We start from the raw sequence: 24058 nt of genomic DNA on the forward strand, positions 1-24058 counted from the left end.
AAATTCTGCACATGTGTGGTTTTAGAAATCGTAATTACGATGCCGTATTTACAAAGTGCACAGGTATGGTGCACTGTAGTTTAAATGCTGATGCTTATGCTTAAGATACGTTTTTGACTAATGGTATGCTTTGAATTTGAGGAAACTGCTGAAAAAAATCATCAGACAAACCTTGTGGGCTATTTGCAACTGTATATGAATTGCAATTAACTTCTGAAACAGAAGGGAGGGCAGACAAAGGAGTGAAAAGATGTTGACTGCTAGAAAAATGGATTCAAACTGGTAGAGTCAAAAGTGCAAAGTGTAGCCTGAAATCGGCTTAAATAGCTCACTTGTAAAGTCATTTTTCTGGGGATTATTAATCCTTTGAGCTAGCAAGGTTTTGAAAACGTTTTCTAGATGGGTATTACAGTGCTTAAGTTTGTGTAAACCAAACATACGTGTAGACTCTTGCATTAAAATCACACTAATTGTCTTTTACCCTACCATGAGTTGGAAATCTTGTATGCAAGAATGCAGGTGATACAAGCAGAAGTTCTTAAACTAGAATTTTTCATAGACTTAGATATATTTTTAGTTTTTAAACAGAATTTAAGCTGCACAAAAATAATTTATTAAAAGAGTAAATGATGATGAATGTAGATTAATAAAGGATCCTGCACCCTAAATAAACGAATGCTTAAGGATTGGGGCTGAAGTTTGACAAAAGCAAACTGGAACTTGGACACAGATTTTTTTTTTTTTTTTAAAAAGGTATTTTAATCAACTGTGCAGCAATGCTGCTCAGTACATTCAGATTTTTTTCCTAGAAAATGTACCTCATCTAAGCATAGGCTATTGACTGTGTCTTCTATTTTACTGGAAGCCAGGCTGGTTTCTCTAATGCAGTGGATTTTTTTGATCTTCCGGTGGAAAACCTTGATGGAACCCAACTGGCTTTAGCGATCTTTCATCATTTGTTTGGCAGCCTTTGATGAATCTCTTTGACAGTCGCAGTACTGTCTTTTCTCCTTACCTCAGCCTTGCAGGTTGTTGGGGTTTTGGCGATGTCGACGCAATTAGCCTGGGGTAGAACTGAATGTTTGCACGAGCTCTTTGTCAGAGATCGGGAGGATTCGTTCTGTGGTTGTGTGCAACGGAAAGGGGGAGGTTGTTTTTCGTTTTCTGCTGCAAAGTTAGATGCTTTATATTCCGTGAGCTTTATTTGCTTCTGCTCTGCGTGGTTGGTTCTGCTTGCTGAGTGTGAAGCCGACACCGTATTGCTGTAAACTCCGGCGGTGTTTCAGGACCACCAGTGAGGGATGCGAGCCGTTTTTCTAGGCACTTGCAGCTAAATAATCTTTATTTCAAAGAACTAGGCCAAGATCCAATAAATGGATTTGGGAACAGATGGGGAAAGCATAGTGCAACTGTTAGATCAGTTTAATAAGCAACTGTTACAGCACACACCATCTGTGTGGCCACTGTCTCAGGTACAGACGTGCGTATAGGTGTGCTTAAAGGGGAGGTAATGAAGTGGCCTTTTACCGTGATAACATTTCTGCACATAGTAAAGGCACTGCATAGAGTGCTTTTTAAAAAAAATTGTCAGATAATCAAGATTGTAGTTACAGTGGTTTGGAGGAAGAGACCAATGTCTTGATAATAGATGCAGTGATAGTAGTGTTTGGCCACAGAAATCAGCACTTCCGAAGCAGTGTTCATGTGAAGAAGAGGCTCCTGTGGGGTCCCGCACAAAATTTGGCTGAATTTGAAGAATTTGCAATAATCAAGATGAAGACTGAGGTTCAGATTTGCACTGCAGCTTGGATGTATGGGTCTAGCTGAGGTTATGCAGTGGTGAGGTTATGCAGTTTTTCAGTCACGGAGGTGAGGCTGGAAATAAAGATATAGGAAGGTAGGGATCTAGGAAATAAAGATATAGGAAGGTAGGGTTCTATACTTGGAATATTTTCAGTTTGAATTTAATTGCTGGACAAACTTGGTCCGGCAGAAAGAAGCAAGAACTTCAGGTGAACCTAGAGTGGGTTTCAAGTATTGCATCTGCATTCAGATGTTCTTACGAGGTAGTCTCTAACCTACAGCTTTGAGATGGGGTGAAATACCTGCATCTTTTGGGGTCCTGCACAGTTTTGCAGTGCTTCTGACAGGCCAGGAAATGGCAGAGGAGGGGTGAAGGCCACTATTTCTACGTCATTTGTATAGTCTGCATGCTGAGGTTGGGTAATTTGATGCCTTATCAAACAATTTGTCCATGGGTTTAATTTTTTACCTATTATTATAACTTTATGTCTGGGTAAGAAGGAAAACAAATCTCTTCTGTAAGGAGGAGCTGAAGTATATTGACATGAAAGGCCTTTGAAATTCCTCTCCTTCCCCAGCAGAAGAGCTGATCAGGCAAGCGAAACTTCAAAGCAGTAACTAGAGCACTACGAGGAGCTCCAGGAGTGGCTCTACTTAAGCCAAGGAGGGGATGCTTTTCGAGAACAGCAGTGCCTATGATGCTGAAAGCAGCTGACAGCTCCAGGGGGGTGATGGCAGAGGCATCAGCCAGCCAAAAAGAGACAACTTGGGTGACACTCATTTTCTGTGACAGCTGAAGAGCAGGAGCTAGGTCAAAGTGTCAAGAATGGGAGCTCAATGGAGATGCCGGTGACCAACTGAAAGGGGGCCATGCTTGGAAATACCTGGTTTCTAGATCGTCAGATGAAGGTTTTTAAGACTGGAATGCACCACTTGTGCTTTCTTATATATCTTAGGCCATAGACGTGTTCTTGGTTTTCTTTAGAGCCCAGAAGCTTGTCAGATTGAAGCACATCTTTCAGGAGCAAAGCAGGATTAAGGAGGCTCGTAAGCATCAATGCCGCAGGTTGTGACTTAAACAGGAGAGGCTGCAGTGATACATTTTACCTGATAAAATTTCTCTGACCATCTTCTCTCAGGCCTTGCTGGGATTTTTAGTCTATGCCCTAATCTCTGATCAGCAGCCAGGAAATCGCTTTCCATATTTTTACATATCTTGCACAGAAGGGCAAAGCTAATCTGTCCTTTGAAGAAACTCTGTTTCCCATATCAAATTAACTGTGTCAGTCATTTGATTTTTCTGAAGCAAGAGAGCTCTTTAACATCAATTCAGCTGTACCACAGAAAGAGTGATGAAAATAGAAGCTATTAAATGGAGAGCGTGACTGTCACGTCATTCTGACCTCTTTGCCGGGGTGAAATCGGCTGAGTGGCACGAAGGGACCCTAAGGACCTGGTTCGCTCTGAGTGACCCTGGTGAAGGCAGTGCAGAAGATATTTCTGCAAGCCCTGACGTAGCAAGTCATTAGTATGAGAATGGTTGGAGACGCACTTTGCTTGCACAGACTTCAGATTTTCTGGGTATTGCGTGGCTGCGTTCCTCGCTTGCTTGTGGAGTGTGGTGGTATATGACATTGTTGTGGGAATTTCAAGCTCTTGCTGTCCGAACCGAGTGTTTGGACCAGCCGGAGTTGTAGCAAGCTAGCGTGGGACACCTTTCACCTGCACTTTGTGCTTTCATGTCTTTATAGGAGTTGCTTGACCATACTTTGCTGGAGGTGTTGAGGAGCATCCCCTTTGAGATTGGGACCTTCCTTTAAATACTGTGTCAGCCTCAGCTCCCCAGTACAAGAGAGATGTGGAACTACTGGAGAGAGTCCAGCATAGGGCTATGGAGATGATTAGGGGACTGGAGCATCTCTGCTATGAGAAAGGCTGAGAGAGCTGGGCCTGTTTAGCCTGGAGAAGAGAAGACTGAGAGGGGATCTCATCAATGTATACAAATATCTTAAGGGAGGGTGTCAAGAGCATGGGACCAGACTATTTTCAGTAGTGCCCTGTGGCAGGACGAGGCAACGGGCACAAATGGAAACACAGGAAGGTGCATCCGAATATGAGGAAAAACTTTATTGTGAGGGTGGCAGAGCACTGGACCAGGTTGCCCAAAGAGGTTGCGGAGTCTCCTTCTCTGGAGATATTCAAAACCTGCCTGGATGCGATCCTGTGCAACGTGCTCTAGGTGACCCTGGTTGAGCAGGGGAGTTGGACTAGATGATCTCCAGAGGTTCCTTCCAACCTCAACCGTTCTGTGACTCTGTGAACCTCCCACCACCCAGGAAGGAGGGCACGATCTGGGCTTCGTCTTGAAGTGGGGGGGGTGGCAACATGCAGGAGCTCTAACCCTAGAGTATTTGCTATGACAGGGTAGGGCTGCCTTCAAACCAGGTGCAGAAATCAGTGTAATATACCATGGAGGATTGCCTGAAAAAGCATCGGAGGAGCAAGCCATGATTTTGCACTCTTAGTTGTAGAGTTAAGGCGATCAGATTTGGTACTTCTGGTATTACGGTGGCAGCAGCAACTTTTGCATGGGTTTGCTCGTCTCAAGGATGGTTCTGTTATCCCACCTGTACTGGGGGCTTCGGGCACGTACAGAATTGGGAGGATTCTGTGTATACATAGTCTTTGGTTTGGTACCTGTTGCTATATACATGAAATCCTTATTAAACTTGGTTGTCCAGGAACATCTTTACCTTTCTCTGTGTGAGACCTGGTATGTAATTAACTATTCCTTTCTACTCACTGCTAATGATTTTTTCCTCACCTGTGGTGAGACATCTAGTTGGCAGAAGAGGGGACTTGGCCGTTACAGGTTAGAAGTTCAGGGAATAGATGCATAGATTTAATTGATGTGTTTCTCACATCTTGTATGTGGCTGATCACTATTCCCTGTCTATAAATTAGAGTATTTGCTTATGGCACACCATAAAAGGATATACCCTTTAACCTCAAAGACTGCATTTTTTGAGAAGATGAACAAAGCTAAATTGTTAATGGTTCTAGGACAGAATGCCATTGTTCTGGTAACAGCCTGCAAGAGCCCTTTATTGGATGTGAGTTCGAATTTAGCCGAAACAATGGCTTTTAATTGCGGTATCCTTGAGGCCACGCAGCAGCACTTGGGAGAGAGAAGGAAAACTTATTGTTTGCATCAGGCTCTAGTTTTAGTAACATCAAAATTAGGATGAGGAACCAATTTTTTTTTTTTTTTTAGTGGCAAGGCCATGCTAGTGAGTGAGAACGCTGGTGTCTCCTCCGTGGCATTAAGTGTCCTTGCAGTCTTACTGAAAGTAGTGCAAACCATTTTGAGATCCGCTGATGGTATCTTAGAGAGGTTAAGGATTAAAGTGCTGCATAGACCGAATCAGCCTGCTTACCTTTGGTGAGTAATGAAGAAAAGGCAATTTGTGTCTTCTGGTTTTTACTTCTCCCCATGAAGAGAAGTATATTCACCAACTCATTATGGCCATATAGCTTACCTATAACGTTGCTACATTTTGGAAATAAGTGCCTCAAAATGATTTACTCCTAAGTTATAAGGCACTCTTGAGTTTTGGGCTTTCCTGTACGTAATTATTAGCAGGAAGACTGCTTTAGATTTAATAGATTGGATAATGGATTTGAGTCTTTGCCTGGTTGTGTAGATCCTGTCTCTGTAGGAACCTGGACACTATATACTAATTTGTATTTGAAAAATACATGCTTCTAATATTAACAATATTGTTATTAAGACCATATGTATTTATCTGAGATGCTCTGGTGCTCAGATACTGCTTTTTACCTAACATTTTCCCAGGAGATGCCACTGCTTGGTATCTGAGTTTCTTGCATTAGCACTGTGCTTTTTGGGAGGCTGCCAGAACTGGAGAGGAGTATCTGAATACACAGAGCTCATGCATGTAAAATATTCCTTTGCAGCAGGCTCTTTTTTGCAAAACCGTAAACCTTTTCATTGCTTCCCTTTGGTCTTTGCCATACAAAAAGGTGACGTGTGAAGCACTCAGGTTTGCAGCCCTTTGGGCACGTGTTGTGCAGGAGGTTCAGTTCGCTGACTCCATCTCTATGTTCCATTTGATTCCTAAATATTGCAATAAACCAATTCTAATTGAAAATCGGTGAAAAATTTACATCGGCTGAGTAACAAAGCTGCCATCTGGTAATGTTCAAAACGAGCTGAAGTAGCACATACATGAACCCACGTATAGGTTTTAAAATCGGAGTTTTGTAAACAGATACTTGCAATATATTTTTTTCCTACCCTGGTGGTTTTAAAGTCAGTATTGCAGCTCTGCACGTGTTAAACTTGCTAGCTGGCTTTGTGTGTGTTATCCCACCGCTGTGTGTGTATATGCAGGGCGCACAAAACCGAAATGACCTTGCTTTTTTGTTTTCCTGGAGTGCAGCAACTGCTTGTTGCAGAGTAGTAGTAGCGTGGATGTAATGTTCTCAGCGGCCCTTCTTGGTCTGCGAGCTTGTAGTAGAGTAGCTTTATGTGCTGCTGTGTTGGCAAGCAAACACGGGAATCGGTAGCTCTCCAAACCTCGTGGAGCTTGGGTTTGTGTCCGAGTGCTAAAATTGTAAATGTGCAAACTAAAGTTGAGCTGAGCAGTGGGAGAATAACTGGCAGAAAATGCCACGCTACCCTTTGGACTTCATCTTTATTAGCCAAAAGACCTCGGATCCTGGTGGCGCCGGTAGCGTGTTACGTAGTTGTGGGATTTTCTAGCGGATGTGGTGGGAATAACCCTGGGCACGTAGCCCTGTGCGGCAGCACCCTGCTCCTGGGGCGCTTTCCCACGCGTTCGCTTTCGGAGCCTTTTCCCGCAGCCGAAACCAAAGCGTTGTCCCGGTTATTGGGACCCACACACGCCGAGCAGGACGTCATCCATGCAGTGCAAGCAGGCCTAAATTCCCGGGAAGGGGGTTTGCTTGATTTTGTAGCTCGCGCTGGGAGCTCGCTTGAGCTTTTTTTATTGAATATAAAGCTAAAATTCCAGCTTTCGTTTGCTTTTTGCGCCGAGTGTTTATTTGTGTCCGTGCTGGAGCACGTCTTTGCGAGGGAGCGTTTGCAGAGCAACGCATGTCTGATAAGGCCCTGCCTGTTGCTGGCTGGAGAAGTGATAAGCACTTCGCTCCCATTTCTTCTGCTTTCACAGTCTTGAACTCACTTTTTTTTAATGCGCTTTTTTTGTGGATAAAGGCAGCAGTTTCCAAAGCTTAGTAAGGAATCCAAATAACTTAGAGATTACTATTTAAATAATAGCATATCAAGGAAGGTTGACTTGGGTTATTTTTAAAACTAAATCCTGCGCTTTGTTTTCTTGCATCATTTAAATATGACTGTAGATTATGTCAATGTTGAAATGCTCTTTTTTTTTTCTTTTTTTTCTTTTTTTTTTTCCCCCCCTGAGATCTGACATGTGGCCAAGACTGTTGTACCTAAGGGATTTTTTTCTCCTTTTTTTGTGTTGCTCTCGATCGTGTTTCTGCAGTGAATGATTTAGTAATTGCTTCCAGAGAAAATTCTTTGTAGAGTTTTCCAAGCAGAGGCTGCTGGAGAGCTTGGCACGTTGCACAAGGTTGTTTTGAGCTTGCGAGACTTGCTTGGGCTCCCAGAGTCTGTTTACTCCTGGTTGCATGCAAAATGCTGCCAGCCGCGAAGAGTCAATAAATACAGATTGCTTCCTAGGTTTTCTGTGGATATTACTTTCCAAAGGCCAGATTTTTAGACAAAAGGACTGGATACTATTGCCCAAAGTTTGGAATTTGCATCCATTTTGCAAATACAGAAAAGTAAGCTGTATTTTCAAAGATATTGAAGCCTTTAAAATAAATAGAAGGTATGGATGTTGCCTGTGCTCCTAAGAATTGGACTTTTTTTTTCTTCACTTGCCTAAACGTAGGTCTCCTGCAGAACTTCAGCAACTGCGTTTTAAAAATCTGAGGCTAAATTTCTGAGGTTGGAAAGCATAGTAATAAATCAATATGGAGAAAGACGAAGTTAGTTTTCCAAATCTGTTCCTTCAAAATTTGTATCAGAAGTGAAGCTTGTGTAAATTTAATGTTATTCTCTGGAAGAGACTCTGGGAGACCGTTTTGACTCAGTCAAAATATCTTTAAAAAAAAATCAGATAACAGCATTAACAGGAGGGAAAGACATAACAAAATGTTCCAAAATGCTGCTATTTTGGGGACTTGTGGTATTGCTTCCTTCTTCTTTCTGCCAAATTTGATTTCGCCAAGTATTTTTATTTTGCTGAAGCTATGTTTTAAGTAAGACAATTGAATTATGCCAGAAGGCTTTCATTTGCTCTGCCCGTGTGCCAGTGGAGGAATTTATAACCTTCCCGGGAATCCTGTTTCAGGTGCCAGTAGAGTGCAGAAAGTGGTGTCTGGGCATCTTCAAATGCTGCTTACATTCGACGTAATCCTTACCTGATAATTTCATTTCTCCAGTTTCTGCTACACTTGTTAAAAGCAGTTTGGAACATTTTGACTAATGCATATAAGCTAAGAGCACGTATCCAGATGATTTGGCCCTTGGCTTTGCCTGTTGTCTCTGTGTGCTGCTGCTGGTCTTTAGGCTGAGACAGAAGATGCAGATGTGAGCTTAAGAGATGTATTAGCTCTGCTCCCCAAGCTCCTGCTGGGTCCTTCTCCCTCAGCCCCTGAACTGTGGCTCTGTGCTCTCGGTTGTCCATGGTCTTTGGAGAAAACTGAGCCCTGTCAAACTCTATGGAGGAGACCAGGTACAGCTGCAGATGGCTGCTGTCGTCTTGGATTGCAGCTTGCATGTATTTGGCCGTCACATTAAGAGTAGTAGTAATCAATATGCCCTTGCAGCTGGAAATGCGAAACAGGTTTTGCATGTCTTTGCCCGCTCTTCCCAGTACCTGTTTTTAGGGCTACTCCTGCTAATTACTGGTGGTAATAGCAGAATATCAGTTTCCTTTGTAGCACAACAAAAAGTTAAGCGTAGTTCTGACTTGTGTTTTACGGTGTCCTGATTAAATTTTGATCAAAATGCCCTTGTGAGCTCGGCATTGTTTGCTCTTTCTTGTTTGGACATCACTGCAATCGGTGTCTAGACAAACGCGGTCAGTTAGTATTTGCACCTGTACAATGTTTTGCAGATGTTCAGAGTAAGAGTAGGTGCCTGTGACCAAAGTTGAGGGATATGTGGATCTGCCATGTTCTGAGGTTGTCTTGATTTATGCAGGATTTATATGCATAAGAAATTAAGGCCCTGCTTTGCAGTGGAAGATTATAGAAATCCATCTTCTGTTTAGTCTGTAAAGAGGTCATAAGGGAGTTTGAAGAATCGAATATAGAATAGACAAGAGGTAGCTCCGTGGACTCCGTCTGAAATTTCTCTCTCAAGAACTGTGTAGTTCGTATAAATAAATAGAAATAATTTTATCTTTCTAATGAATTACTTTTGCTGGCTGCATGGCAGTCTGTATGTTACTCTATGTGGAAAAAGCTCTTTTTTTTTTTTCGTTTTGTGCTGATTGGAGAAGAAAGGTATCAACCTGATAGAGAAGGCATCACTTGTAATTGTTGTGCTCTAAGGACAGTCATCAAAAAACATATGTAAAGAGTTTAATAGCAGAATCCCAATTGCCTCATCCTTTGTTTTGCATTCTTTTAGGTTTGTTTGTAATGGCTGTTCAGTATATGAGAATCTAATGATGGATCTTTTAAATTCAGGATATCCTTTATAAGCTTTTAATATTATCAAAGGCTAATGCTTGTTTTTATTTGTTTACAGACTCACCGGACCTTCGGGGTATGTAACGGATGGTCCTGGAAATTACAAATACAAAACAAAATGCACCTGGCTCATTGAAGGAAGGTGAGTGTAGTAAACATCTAGATTTTTAGATAGCGATGTTTGTTGTAACCTTTTAGGTAAGGTTTAACTGCATTGAATATTTTTAGATCTCATCATGGCTTTGTTTCTGTTGTTGAAACTTGATAGGGCAGCACCTAGTTACTCTTGATAAATAAGGATTTTTGTGCAAGTGAGCCCTGCAGACTGACTTTTATCGTTTTGAGATCTGCTGTATAAAACATGCTTCACATTGAAACTCTGCATGGAAAATCAAAATAAATGTCTCTGTGCAAATAATAAAAAAAAAAATTATTAACTGCTACCATAGTTGGCCATTCAGAGTCTTGAGCCTTACCGTGTATTTAATTTTTTGGCATTATGAAAGAGTAGAAAGAACGAACTGTATAACAGCTCTTGTTTGTAAAGATTCAATTTCTGTAATGTTGCACTTCAGATGCTTGTTTACCCTGTAGGCTGTGATGGCTTCAAAGGGACCACTGACCTTTTGCAAAGGACTTCTACACCGTGGGAAGTCCCTCAGAGGTCTTCCCCTGGTTTCCCTATTGTTGCTGTATTTGATTTCTGGATTGTTTACTGTGATCTCCTGCAGTAATTTCAGGAATAGCCCATTTAGTGCTGTCCTCTGACTGTCCCCTGGTTAATGGTACAGCAGTTCAGAGCATCTGTATTGGCACCAGACTGACACCAGGCCTGTAAAATCAATCTGGAAGTCTTTAAAATTTTGTATGGTCAGTTATGATGCCATGAACAGCTTTATGTCAAGTCATATTCTATACAGCCGCCTGAATCTAAGTGGATTTATATCAGAGGTTTGCGAACAGGAGCAAGTCAGGTGAAAGCATGGATGATTTCACTCACATTGAAATCTCATAAGCTAAGGTCACTCAGCATCTTGGAGGATCAGAACTTTTAAAAAGCCCCGGGTAGGTTCATCTGTAGTTCTTTCTTTATGCTTGAGAGATCTGATGGGTGCGGATGGAAAGGTATTCTCTTGGTCTGCTTCAGACATTTATTTTGGATGAGCAACTTAATTGCCTAAGCTCCGAAGATACTCCAATGTGAGGGATAAGCTATTCCAGAGAGCCATTCAGAACATGAAATTGGGAGCCTAGCACTCAAGCGGCTCTACCTCTTAATAACTGTGGGTAGTAAAAATATAGCTGCCGCCAGCTTGGAATTATAAATAATTGGGAAGTGTTTTAGAAAGGATGTTATGACAGACAAACCAGCCTCAGCAAGTGCAGTACAGTGAGTGTAAACATCTTTTTATTTATTTATTTATTTCCCCCCCTCCCCTAAAGGCTAATTTGACTGTTTTTATCAGAAGTGAAGTGCTTCTCACAGGTCCCTGATAATGTCACCATAACTGCACCTTCAGCTAATAGTGGGATGCTTCATAGAGAAATACCAGTTTGTAAGGGTTGAACTGAGATCTTTCTTGCTGTGAAGACATGTACAGAAATGTTCCTTCATTATTCATAACCGGGCATTTTAGTAGGTCTCCTCTACCTGCTTCGGATTGTTTGTACCTTGCGGTCAGAGGATGGTGGTAAGCAGAAAGGAGATACTTCAGCGGTTTTAATCAGCATGATTATGCAGCCCTGTGAAAATAGCCAAAGCTCTTTGCCAAGTGTGAAATTCCCAAAGAGATCTGTACTCTGAAAACAGTTTCTGCAAAGCTGTTACGTTCCGCTAAGTGCCTTCGCCTCGGTGCTAGCATGCTGGTATGCAGAAGGCTCCTTGGGTTAGCAAGCAGAGGTGCAATCCAACTGTGCAGCTGAAGTCGCTAGATAAATTCAGACGTAAAATAAGTCACGTGTTCGTTACTATACCAGTTTCCTTTTAGCACCTTTTCTGGTTCCTCTTGGCCGGTGTGTGCACTCTGTCCTCATCTCAGGGGTGTCCTTTTCTCTTCTCCCCCGAAGTATGAGACAAGGCAGATCCAGCCAGCCTCAGGATCTCGTCTGAGGCAGAACCTGTGCGCCATGCGTCTTGCATTTCTGCAAATGAATGCTGTCTGTTAATGAGTTGTTAGCTGTAGCATAAATAATCTCTTTCTTTTGTTCTTGGTCTAAAGCTTTTATTGATTGAGGACTTCTCTCTGCTCTACAGCTGTCAGGCTCTTAAAGCAGAAGCAGAATCCCCACAATTTCATAGGCTGCTCCATTTTAAAATGACAATGTACTTTTTCTTTAAGCAAGACGTTATCCTGGAATTATACCTGCTTCTCTTTTTCCAAAAGCCTGGAAAAGATCAGGATGCCTATTGAAAAAATTATTCTTTTGCAGAATAGCTCCCTTAGGAATTCTCCTTCCTTGGGAAGGAAGGACTGTACGGCAGGCTGACATTTTATTAATTTATTTGATTAGGACGAGCAAGGATTTCGTGTGAACCCCAGGGCAATGTTGTTGAAGAGATCTAATGATGTGCATCTATCCTTTTAACAGCTGCAGCTGTGTAGGAAAAAGCAGCACCTCTGTAGATGCACTGTTCTTGCATCTCAGGGTCCAAGCGCAAGGTCAGTGGTGTTTTCACCCCTCTTGGGCTGAGCGCTTGGAGAACATCACCTTGACAGAGGTGTTTCTGGTGTGCTAAGCGGGATGTCTGCAGTGCCTGCTAAATTAGATAGCCACTGTGGCTTTTACGTGACTCTCTTTAGATGTAACTCTGCATATTAGCAGTGCAGCTAACAGCACCTGAGCATCTGTTACGTGAATGCTGGCCAGTGTTGCTACCTTCATCAAGTAAATAAAACCTGTTTCCTATTGATGTGTCTGACGAGATCAGGTCTCCTGGTGGTTTTCTGCGGGAGTTATGCGAACGTATGAATCCTCTGCCCCCTTCCCTTCTCATTAGACTTAGTAAGTCACCAGAGGAGAGACTTCTGGACTGGTGCAGGTGACATCGGGGTGTTCTGGGGCGTGCTGCATTCGGGTGGAAGGTGGCAGATCTCTTTTTAGGAGTTTCAGTTCTTTCATTCTCAACTGGTGCCCACAGAAGAAAACAAAGCAACCTGGCTAGCATTTGTGAAGAGTAAAGGGGCAGTGGTTAGTGCATATTCATGGTCCAGGTAATCAAAGACCTTCCTTTTGACCGAAATTAAAAGCCCAGGGCCTTCCGTTCTGTAGAAGACAAGCCTCCCCTGCGTTCTCTGGACCTGTATTTCCCAGCTCCCAAAGAATGGTGGGCAAGACTCAGGACTTCTTTAGTTAGCATCCCAGCTACTGCAAAAATAATAAAGTGATGAAGTAATAAAGAAGGCTTTCTGCCAGCTTCCAGTTAAATAATCAATCTCAGGCCATCATGTCAATATGCAGAAAATCCCTTGAACAAGAAAAAGGGGATTGGTTAGTTCCCTGATGGTGGTTGTGGTTCTTTGAGTGCGTTGTCCGTATGGATTTTCCTTGCTTGGTTCTGCAAAGCCCTGTCATTACGTACCGGTAAAGGGACGGAGGGCTGGTTGGGCCTGCTCTTCAGTTTCTGCTCTCCATGGTGGGGGAAGATTTAGGGACACGGTTGTGTTTCTGACCAAAAAGAATCTATTCCTTAATGCCGGAGGAGCGTGCACATCAAGAATGAAAGCCACAGCGCTTCTGAAGTAACTACAGTTACTCTAGGTAATTCAGTTTCTTGTTGAAAGGGGAGCTACCACCCAGAGGAGTTTGTCAGATGGATTCTGTCATGTGGGTTGAGTGGCTAATTACGAATGTTTTATTACTTACAGGCCAAACACAATCCTGAGGCTTCGATTCAATCACTTTGCTACAGAATGCAGTTGGGACCATTTATATGTGTATGATGGAGATTCAATTTACGCTCCCTTGCTGGCAGCCTTTAGGTAAGTTCTACTCAGTTAGAAGCTAGCTGTATGCAGTGATGTTTGTTTGTTTTTTTTTTTTAACTTGGACCCTGAAATCGTATTTGGCTTTTAGCAGTGTAAATATGTTCCAGTAATCCAAGTATATAATACTGTCAATGCAGCACATATAGCAGTGTCCTTTAGTGCACTCAGCAGTAGCATAAACAATTACTGATTTGTTTTTGCTTTTACAACGAACAGATCGTGTTACTATAGTGTAGCATGTAAGTATTATGTTTTCATGCCCAAATCCTAATTATTTTCAGCACAAAAAATTATCATCATGTTGTTGAGCTTGAAGTACTTCAGTATGCAAGCTCCTTCTGATGCAGAAAACTGCCCGTTTTTATCACGTTTGAATATGACAGTCATTTAGCATATATTATGTCACAGTTACCATCACAGCGTGGTTGAGGTTGGAAGGGACCTCTGGAGATCGTCTAGTCCAGCCCCTCCTACTCAAGCAGGGTCACCAAGAGCACGTTGCACAGGATCATGTCCAGGCAGGTTTTGAATATCTCCAGAGAAGGAGATATGTCACTGTTGACATAAGGCAAGAAGCCAAGCAATCAACATTGCAGCCATTTAGCTTTCGTGGAACTGTGTATATCCGTACGTACCTTAAACTTTAAACTTTTAAAACCCTTGGAACATGTTCAGAAACAACAGTGACGGGTTGGACAGCCTTGTAAAAATACGTGTAGATAAAACTGTTCTTCTCACGGATGATTGCTATCTGGCTCATCTGTCTGTGGTGAGAGACTGACATGGATAATGGTGAACAGTCAACATTTCAAGAGGAGACCTGAATTTAACCTGTGCATTTGCGTACATCAGTCTTGCAGCGACAAGCACCAGCTTATGTTTTCAATTCTTTTAGCTGAAATGAAGAAAATGCCGGGTTGTATGTGAAAATGTAATGCCCCCGTTGGACTCCGCTTGTTCCAAGTGGCCAATTAACTATTTCTGTAGTTAACCTTCCGGGGTGCTGCTTTTCGTTTTTAGAGTGAACTTCTAAAAATGCTTCATGTTTATTCTCAAAAGTCCTTGTAACGTCTGAGAGAAAGGAACAAGATCAGCGTAGTAACAAAAAGTGGAGCAAAAAAGTAAACAGTCTTTTTTTTCCTGAAGTAAAAGAAACCTTCCAAAACACCTGTAAGCACTCATCTGGTATTGTGCACTGAATTGATATGTGCAGAGGAAAACTATTATCTTGTTTCGGTCTTTTTGCTCTAATCGAGCAAATTTTTAATACACTGTTGTAAAGGTGAAATGATCGTAATTTGTGCCTGTGGTTTCTTCTGTGTTTTCCAAAAATTATTAGGCTTTTTAAATTGAGGTTATAAGTAGTTCACAGCATTAACAATTATGGTTCAGACTTTAAAATCATCTGTAAATCACTAGGAAGTCTGTGCCTGAGGACAAGCAAGCATGAGCTCAATACTGTAACATTTTGAAGCAGGAAAATAAATCCAGTTTTTTTTAATTGCTTCTTTAGATGACATTTGAATTTCATCTTCATTAGTACTGAGCTGTGTTGTTCAGTAGACCAAGTTCAGGAAATAGCAGATGCTTCTAATTTTGGTGAAGGGTGAAAAAAACATCTGTTGAAAAATATCTTTCTCTGATGCAAAAAAAAAAAAAAAAAAAAAAGCCAAGAATTTTTCAAGAGCAATGCCCATATTTTATTTCTTTTCTTAGTCTGTGTTAAATTTTAGTGTTTAGCATAAGCTTCTCTTACCCTTTACTGCTTCTGCACTATGCCAGAAGTTTTCCAAGATTGAGCTTTGCACACCGGGACACTGTAAACTTTCAAAGTTTGTTGATAAACACTAAATTCCACCTAAGCTTCTGTAAAGCTGAGCTTTTGCTACCTCCCTGACTCGTTACAATACTTGTCTGAGCCCTCACTTTGTTCATCGCTTTTGCCTTGTTTTCTTGGCTTTCCGATGTTCACATTATGTTTGTTCAAAAGTTGGTATTTAGCCAGAATATAAGATGATTTTGGAAATTCTCAAGACTGGAATAAGGAGAAATTTAAACGGAATTTATCAATTTTAACTGCAATACAAAAAATCTGCATAATGCAAACATTTGCATAGCGCAAGTATCTGCATAAGCTGTTTACTAAACTCCTTGAAGTTACTGTCCCAGGGCAGGCCAGTCTTGTGCAGTACGCTTTTTTTTTTTCTATTAAGCAAGTTTAAGGTATCTTTGATGGTTTACATTGTGATCATAGGTAACAAGACAGTATAAATATGCGTTGCTTCAACCATGCAATAGGAGAACTTCTCGGAAGTAAAAGAAATCCAATGCATTTGTCTGAAAAGAATGAAGAAATCTGAAGCAGATGGGATAGACTCGTCTGTGCGTGATGGTGGTAACTGTACCCATGTGAAGCATTTACTGGAGCAGCTTCTGCAGTTTATTTGCATATTGTGTTGCTTGACATGGGATATTTTCCTCTTCAGAGATGATTGTTCTGTTTTGAAGACCTTTGGCAATAGCTCTGCACTTGGCACTCCAGGGTTAGGCTGCTCTGAAGCATCTCGTATGTGCTTTTAGGGACCAGATGGACAGTCACTGTGCTAGCACTGGCAGATGGCAGCGGCTGCCCCATGGTAACTTGAACGGACGATTGCTGCGTTGGCCGCTCTGCAGCGACTGCCCATGAGCTCTTATCCTCAGAAAACATGAGCAATTTACCTTCTTTTCATTATTTCCAGGTGAATATGGCACTTCTGAACCCAGCCTTGTGACTAGTCAGAGAAGCATCAAGTAGTTTAGGTTGGAAGGGACTTTTGGAGGTTCATGGTCTGATCCCTCACTCAAAGCAGGGCCAACTTGAAAGTTGGATCAGGCCCTTGCTCAAGGGCTTGTCCAGCGAAGTTTTGCATATCTCTAAGGCTGGCAATTTCACTGGATCAATTGGTCCAGTATTTGACCACCCTCATCGTAAAAACTATTTTGCTGATGTCTAATCGGAATTCCTGGTGTTGCAACTTGTGTCTGTTGCTGCTTGTCTTTTTGCTATGAACCCCTTGCCTGGTCCTATTTTTGCATCAGATTATTGAAGACAGAAATTAGATTCCACCCCATTTTCAGCCTTCTCTGCTTCCAGCTAAACAACCCCCTTCGCTTTAGCCTCTGCTCATATGTTCAGCCCCCAACCATCTTGGTGGCCCTCGGCTGGATTTGCTCTAGTATGTGTGTTGTACTGGGAAGCCAAAATTGGAGTCAGTGCAGTCTTGTGAATGCCAAAGAGGGGGAATGATTGCGTCCCTTGACCTGTGACTACTTTTTCTGGTGTATTGCTAGTCGTCATCGCTGCACGAGCGTGCTGCTCACTCGTTCAGCTCGTTGTCCTTCAGGACCCACAGGTCTCTTCTTCCGAGCTGCTTTCTAGCTGGTCCAAAAGCATTTGCAGCTGCTCCGTTGGCTTCCCTTTCCTTGCTGCATCAGTTGGAGACTCCTTGTCCTTGCCTTTCTAAGTGCTTCTCATCTGTGCCCGCTGTTTGCCCTTTCCTGTCGCAATGGCCGTTTTCCTCGTATTTCCCCAACCCCAGTTTCTTGATCAGGATTAGTAGCCTGTGTTTCTGCCACATGCATGCACAAATGCTCTCACTTTCTTCTCCTTTATCCTAAATGCCCTTCCTGAACTAATCTGCAAACCTTGCTTTTACCCCTCAAGACCCACCTGTCTTATATGGCTTAGAGCAAATGATCAGCTGATAACAGCAGGGTCGTTGCTAGCGAGGATTAATTATATTGAGAAAAATGTTGAGTGGGTATAATTTGTATTCTGAGAGTATCCAGAGGCCCTAATCAACTTACAGCTGATGTTATACAGACTTATAGGAACAAACAGTCCTTGCTGCCAGCATGTATATGCAGAGAGCAAGCCCTGGGTGCAAGTGGCCTGTGTAAAGGAGACTGAAGGAACATGCTGAAATTTTAGCATGCATTGCATTGTGTCTTTCTCATGTATGTAGCTAGGATTTCCTGGTTTTCATCTGCTCTTCCATCTGGTTTTCATCTAGCTCTGGTGGAGCTAGCGCTCAGCACGTACTCGGCCTTGCCTTCTCCAATCCTGTATTACTCCTGCTGCTTCCTGAGCGGCTGCGGGGCCCCTGTCATGTTCTGGCCCTGCGTTGGATGGGGTTGCAACGGGTGTTTTTTGTGCGTATGCTCAGTTTATGCAGCAGTCCTGTTTGCTTTTTGTCCTAGCAGCCTGTCCTCTACAGTATTTGTTATTTTGCTGTATTTGTTTTCTTCCCGAGTGATGATTGGATGTTCCTTTCAGCTTGTGGATTTTTGAAAAAGCAAACAAAACCACAAAACAAACAAAAAGAACTGACTGGTATAAGGCAAGGAGTAAATGTATTGGGGATTTTGCTAGAAATGTACCTGCTAAATGATGCTTTCTTGTTCACGTTGACTCCTTCAGGCCGCTCGTGAGCCAGTTGGTCCCTTGAATGCAGAACAATTCATTAATCAAATTGTCTTTTTGGTAAAAAGTCAGATTTCATAGAGAAATGTGAATAAAGCAGTTTGGATATAATGTATTTACTAAACCTGTAATCCCCTCCAAAAACATCAAATCAATTTGACAAGATGGACGGAAAGAGTTTCCATTTTAGGGTTTTGAAAAGATAAATCCTCCAAGTTAAATTGAGGCCTCTAAATGTAAGTTTAGAACAAAACGTTTCTTTGGTCGTCTTGTCGTTTGGCCCTCTTAAATAGTTTCTGATGGACTGAAGAATATGACTTCTGTTTTTCTCACAAGCTCAAGTATCCTGTACCAAGTTTCATAGATGCTAAAGTATGTTGTTATCATTTAAACTTTAAAAAAGGCATTGGTGCCATGGCAGTTAGCATGGACTGTCTCTGTTGGGCTGAATGATTAAAATCATTTTTATTCTTAAAACTAAAACTTCTTCACTGTGATGGCAAAAAAGTGTAGTACCTTTCTGAGACCTCATTTCAGTTCTTGTTCTCTTGAAATACAGCTTTTACGGCCAGGCTCACCATGTGATATAACCATTAAGACAGCGGCTCATGGGACACAGATTAAAATATGTTTATGATTTGTCCGTATGCTATTTCTCAGGAAGGAAAAAGTTTGTGTAAGAGCTGAAGAGGTTTTTGGGGCAAGTCCTGATGATTTTGAGGGCTCTGCATGGGCAGGCAGGCTTGCCTCGATGCTGGTACCGCAACATCTGTGCGTATTACAGCAGGGGAGGATGGTTTCAAGAAAAACTTTAGTTTGGGGTGTTGCCAGCTCTCAATAATGAGCGTTTTTTGTTTGTTTTGTTTGTTTTCCACAAGTGTCATTGTAATTGCTTCTTTTGCTGAAAAGTCCATGCTCAGCGGTCGTGTCGTTGCACAAGGATCTTAGCTTTCCTTGAAGAAAAATTTGAAGCAAGTCTCCCTTTTTTTTCCTCCCTTTTTTATTTTTTGGCATTGATTTATTTTTTTAATCACTTGCAATTTCCTTTCTTGTTTATTTTTACCCTCGTAGCTGCGAGTGCGGCTAACGTGCATGGGCTGTTTTTAATAAAAACAAAACCAGCGTTGTTGTGCATACATGTGCATCCGCATGAGTCAAAGTATCTTAAAATTAAGTCTGAAAAGAATGGTTTCGCATTGCATTTCAACAGATTGAGAAGCCAGGTGTACTCCTAATGTTTCTATATTGCCTTTACCCTTCTCTGTGATCCATGCACTATTTTTTCCCTGCTTTGCTTTCGTGGCTCCCGTTTTCTTCCTTTTTGACCTCTCTCTGCTCAGGCAGCAGTAGGAGCTTTTCATCTTTGACGCACTGGCAGGTTGGGTCGGGAGAAGGCGATGGATCCGCATTCATCATGAGCCTCGCGTGCCAAATCAAGGAAAAGTGATGGAGGAGATGCCCTTCGTCTTGAATAATTCCCGTTCTTACGTGGCACGGTGGGGAGAGAGCAAGGCAGCAGAGATGTGGGGGTGATAGTGAAGTTGGGGGTCCAGGATGTCATTTTTCACCCTGACTTCACAAATCCATTGCATGGAAAATAGAGGTGTTTCAGGGCAAAACAGGGGCTTGGCAGTCAGCTTCAAAGAACTAGTGTGGTTGGACAGCTTAGCTGAGTGGGAGTATTTATTTGCTTTGGAGTAGTGATGGTTGGGAAATCTTTTGAAATCTTTCAAAAGAGCCTAGAAACGGTGTGTTGTGAAACAGCTAATGTTGACCCGAGCTGCGTCTTGGAGATCTTCTGGACCCTAGATGAGAGACAGTTTGCGTAACCCATTACTGTTCACATTCTGTCTGCTGGAAGCGCCATGGCAGAAAAAGCCAAAATTCTGTTTTGCTCATGCTGGTTCGGTCAAAATGATGCTTAACATGCGGTATCTTCTTCCTGGTTTTCAAGTTACTTGTGTTGTATTCTGTTCATTGCTTTCTCCAATGTGAAATTACTTTATAATCTAGCACTTGAATGTCATCAGGATTATTTTAAAGTTTTATAGGCAAAACCATATCCTGTTTCGTATGTTTGCGTATGAGCGATTAGGGGACCATCGGGCTTGTTTGCTTAGCGTCTTTCTCCACTGGTCAATAGCTAAATAAGCGGCATAAAAGTGCCTATGATACTAAAGCTGTTCCCGTTATATAAATCTGGCTGGGTCTGTGTCTCAATAAAGGTGGCTGGCACGTAAGGGAAGGCTCGTATGCAGCTTGTCTTCGGGAAAGTAGAACAAGATCGAAAGCAAGGAGAGAAGCGGGGAACATATATCATGCAATTATACTCTGCAAGTATCTGCATTCTTTTCAAGGAAATCCCAAACGCTGGCTTTCTAAGAGAAAACAAATACATGGCCTATTTTAGGCATTTTATTAGGAAAGGCTGTTTGGGGGAGTTTTGTCTTCTGTCCTGACTTGCATTCACTCCTTTTCTCTTATTCTTGCAGCACTATTTTCTTCTGCTTGTGTTTTCTTCTGTGTTCCCCCCTCCAGGGTCTTTCTGTTCGGTTGCTGTGTAATATTGCTGATATATGCTGCAAAAATGAGGCTGAGGAAGAATAACGCAGAACAAAGGAACGCGCTCGCTTGTCCCCAAGCTGTAGTTTGCCTTACCCTGAATTATATTCAGATGTCTATTTTTGTGTGGCGGAGACGTACTGTTCTACAGTTTGCATTACAAAGGAAGACTATATGAACCAAAATAGCAAAGAGGAGTTTATTAGAATTTCTCTTCTTTGATGTTTTGGTAGACAGTCTTTTGGGAGAGATCCTCTTCAAATCAGAAGTCTAATATTTCAGAATGAAACAGACACCTCTTACACACTGATAAACAGAGAAAGGCAATGAATTTTGCCTTTTAATCCTATATCTTTGAGATCCAAAAGAAAAAATAATTGGTTTTCTCACAAAGAAATGTTTATTGAACCACGTGTCTGCAAACATATTGGAGTTGTTTAGCCAAAGCATGGCATGGGGCGACTGCATTTTTATGGCAGCTTGGTAAAATGAAAACATACCTTTTTGTCAGCAATACGTTTTTTTATGCAAGAGGCGTCACTGTATAGTTTGTATATATACCTTAGCCTTGGTGACATGTTACACATCACTCATGGTGCAAATTCTCCCAACTTCTGTGATAGCAAAAGCTTTCGATACAGATGCCCGGTGATCATTATTATGCTTTGAGCACACCATTGTATCGTATCACTGGAACAGAAAAACGCACGTCACAAAAAAGTGTATTCTATAGGTGCTGCGGGTGGGATGCTGTGGATAGCTGTGGATGTTTTCCTCGGGTGCAGAACGTGGCCTCGGAGTACCCTGCTTGTTCTGCGCTGTGAAAGGTCTCCCAATGCATTCGCTTTCCTTTCTGAATAGCTCTGAAAAGAGGAGAAGAAGTCTCTTTTAATGGGAAAAATTCTTTTCATCGTTGCTTTTTAGTTCGTGGTGCCCTTGGATATGTGGAAGTCACCGGGTATGCAAGCAGGCTCGGCGGCTTTTACCGGAGTGCTGCGGGGCACCGCGTTCGCGCTGCCTGCCAGACCCGATCTGCAGCGCGGGTTTGAATCCTTGCTTTTGAAAAGGCTTTGATTCTGAAAAACGGGACTGGGAGTGGGGGAAGATGGTTTCATAGCTATATGAAAAACCCAGGTAACTGTTAATAAGTGGTAGTTTTGGACAATGCACTTTACTTTGAGCTTGTTTAAAAAGAAAAACAATTTCAGTAGACTTCAAAACATCTGCCTGCTTTTAGGCCCTTCAGAGAGGAATCATCTTTATTTTCTTGTCGTCAGACTTCCATTAAAGGAAGAATAAATATTCCCTTTTAGATACAAAATATTTTGTGAAATGGGTAGCATTTCCTTTTTTCTTTCCAAGAGATACTTAGTCTCCTTTTCTTATTCCAAATATTTTGGTAAACCATTATATAAATCTGTACTGTGTCCATTCATGAATTCTGTGGATGGTTTTGGCCACCATCCATGCTTCCCACAACCTTCTCCCCTGCAAAACCCAACCAACCAAAGAGAAAAGGCTGGAGGCTACAGTAGAACCTGGAAGGGTGTTGAGGAGCAGCCAGAGAAGATCAGAAGTATGAGACAAGGACTGAGGTGGGACTAAAGAGTGAGACAGCCCCTTAGGTTAGAAGAGACAGCAGATGTGGATGTGATGGATCTGATGGGGCTCTCTGAAATAGCAGCTGGCAGGCAGATGGTGAGTAACCACGATTATACTTCTTTCTTGTGGAGAAAGAGCTCTGAAATGATCAGGCAGCAGATTGAAAGCTAGCATAGGAAGTACCTTTTCTACCAGTGAGGAGTTAAGGTGTTGAGCTGCTTGCTGCAGGTTTTTTAGGTGAAAAGGGTACAAATTGGTTCAAAAAGTAATTAGATGTATTTGTGGAGGAATGGTTTATTTAAAAGTGCTGACTTGGGCGCATTCTCCAGGTTAAAAAGTGCCCAAACTGTGGATTTCAGCAAGCAGTATGACCACATCACAGAGATGCTCTGTGCTTGCCTTATTCCTTACGGACTTTCCTAAGCATTTGCTATAGTCTACTGGCCTAGGCAGACCTTTAGTCTGGCTTAGTACAACAGGTTTATGCTTCTGTGGCACTCTAATTTCTCTTCTTGAGCATGTCATCTTGTTTTAGGAATGCATTCTGTTTGAATCATGGAAGAATAATAAAAGCAGAAAGTCATTTTTTTGTAGGAATAGGAAAACTATAATTCTAGATGACTTTGGGGTTACTCAGGCTAAACACACATTAAATATACTTCTGTCTTTCATAACAGCCAAGTTGGTTACTTCTGGGTTTTCTATTTACATTCCTTCTTTCAGCCATAAAGCTTCAACCAAAACTCTGCATATTGAGGGCAGTGGTAATACTAATCTCGATATTCTGTGGGTTTTCTACAGTCCTCAGTCAGTAACTTGGATCACTGTTTTTGCAGATAATTAAGCCAAGCAAAAGGGTTTAATAAACTGATTCCTGAAGACTCTGGTTGCATATGCATACCCAGTGTTCAAAACATCTTTCAAATACTTAAGGAGTTCTGTTGTACAAAATCTGATAACACTGTTATATGAAAATTATAGTCAACCTATGGAAATTCATTACTTCAGATAAGTACCTTGAATTCTGGTTATTTTATTCATACTGAGATGTGTATACTGTGTTTACTATTGTTGCTTTGCTCCCTATTATTTCATTTCACACACACATTTTTCTTTTTCAGTGGTCTTATTGTTCCTGAGAAAGACAGCAATGAAACAGTGCCAGAAGTTGTAGCTACTTCTGGATATGCTCTTCTGCATTTCTTCAGTGATGCTGCCTATAATTTGACAGGGTTTAACATCACATATAAGTAAGTAGTACCATTCCTAAGTGGTTCTGGAGATTAAACAAACGTTACAGGTTGAGTAAAAGCAGATTGATCTTTTCTCAGTTTTGTCTTGAAACAAGCTATTGCCGCGGAAGCATGTAATTATGAGTAGATATTTGAATTTAGATTTCTATCCTTATTATACCCTTACAACAGCTAATAACTGTAATGTGCTCGACACTAACTTCAGTTGTGAATTACAGGTGTGGGTAAATGTTTGCTTAAAAAGGCATCATATTATTTATTTTACGTTATTAGATTTGTTTGATCATATTCAGTCAACCAGAATTGATCTGTTTTGTGCATACGTGTGCTCTTATGCATTCTGCAGAGACACTTCTGCATAAACATGCTTTTGCATAGGCACATTCATTTCACTTGAGACCCAGGATTATACCTATTGCTGAGACACCCCAAGTGCTTTTTTTTGTTTTTTGTGGGAGGAGTGGGAAGGGAGGACGTACTTTCTTTCTTAAGTCTTTGAATTGAATTATTTAACCTGTTTCCTTTTTAGTCTGAATTTTTTTAATGTTTCTTGTTTTTTTTATTTTAAACATTATAGATGGGTTCTTTCTAATTGCTAACATAGATTTTATGCT

The 24058-nt window shown here is 41.7% G+C and overlaps 1 protein-coding gene across 2 annotated transcripts in view; it reads left to right on the top strand.

Moving 5' to 3' along the window:
• Nucleotides 1–24058, top strand: part of ATRN (attractin) — a 149125-nt gene that overhangs the window by 23069 nt on the left and 101998 nt on the right. For both annotated transcript variants that reach the window (XM_026121801.2, XM_064511647.1), the window contains exons 2-4: nucleotides 9635–9718; nucleotides 13443–13556; nucleotides 23313–23441. In XM_026121801.2, coding sequence (XP_025977586.2) covers nucleotides 9635–9718; nucleotides 13443–13556; nucleotides 23313–23441 — 327 coding nt within the window. The remainder of the gene's footprint in view (nucleotides 1–9634; nucleotides 9719–13442; nucleotides 13557–23312; nucleotides 23442–24058) is intronic.

Source organism: Dromaius novaehollandiae, chromosome 4 (assembly GCF_036370855.1).
Source record: "Dromaius novaehollandiae isolate bDroNov1 chromosome 4, bDroNov1.hap1, whole genome shotgun sequence".
NCBI classification, from domain to species: Eukaryota; Metazoa; Chordata; class Aves; order Casuariiformes; family Dromaiidae; genus Dromaius; species Dromaius novaehollandiae.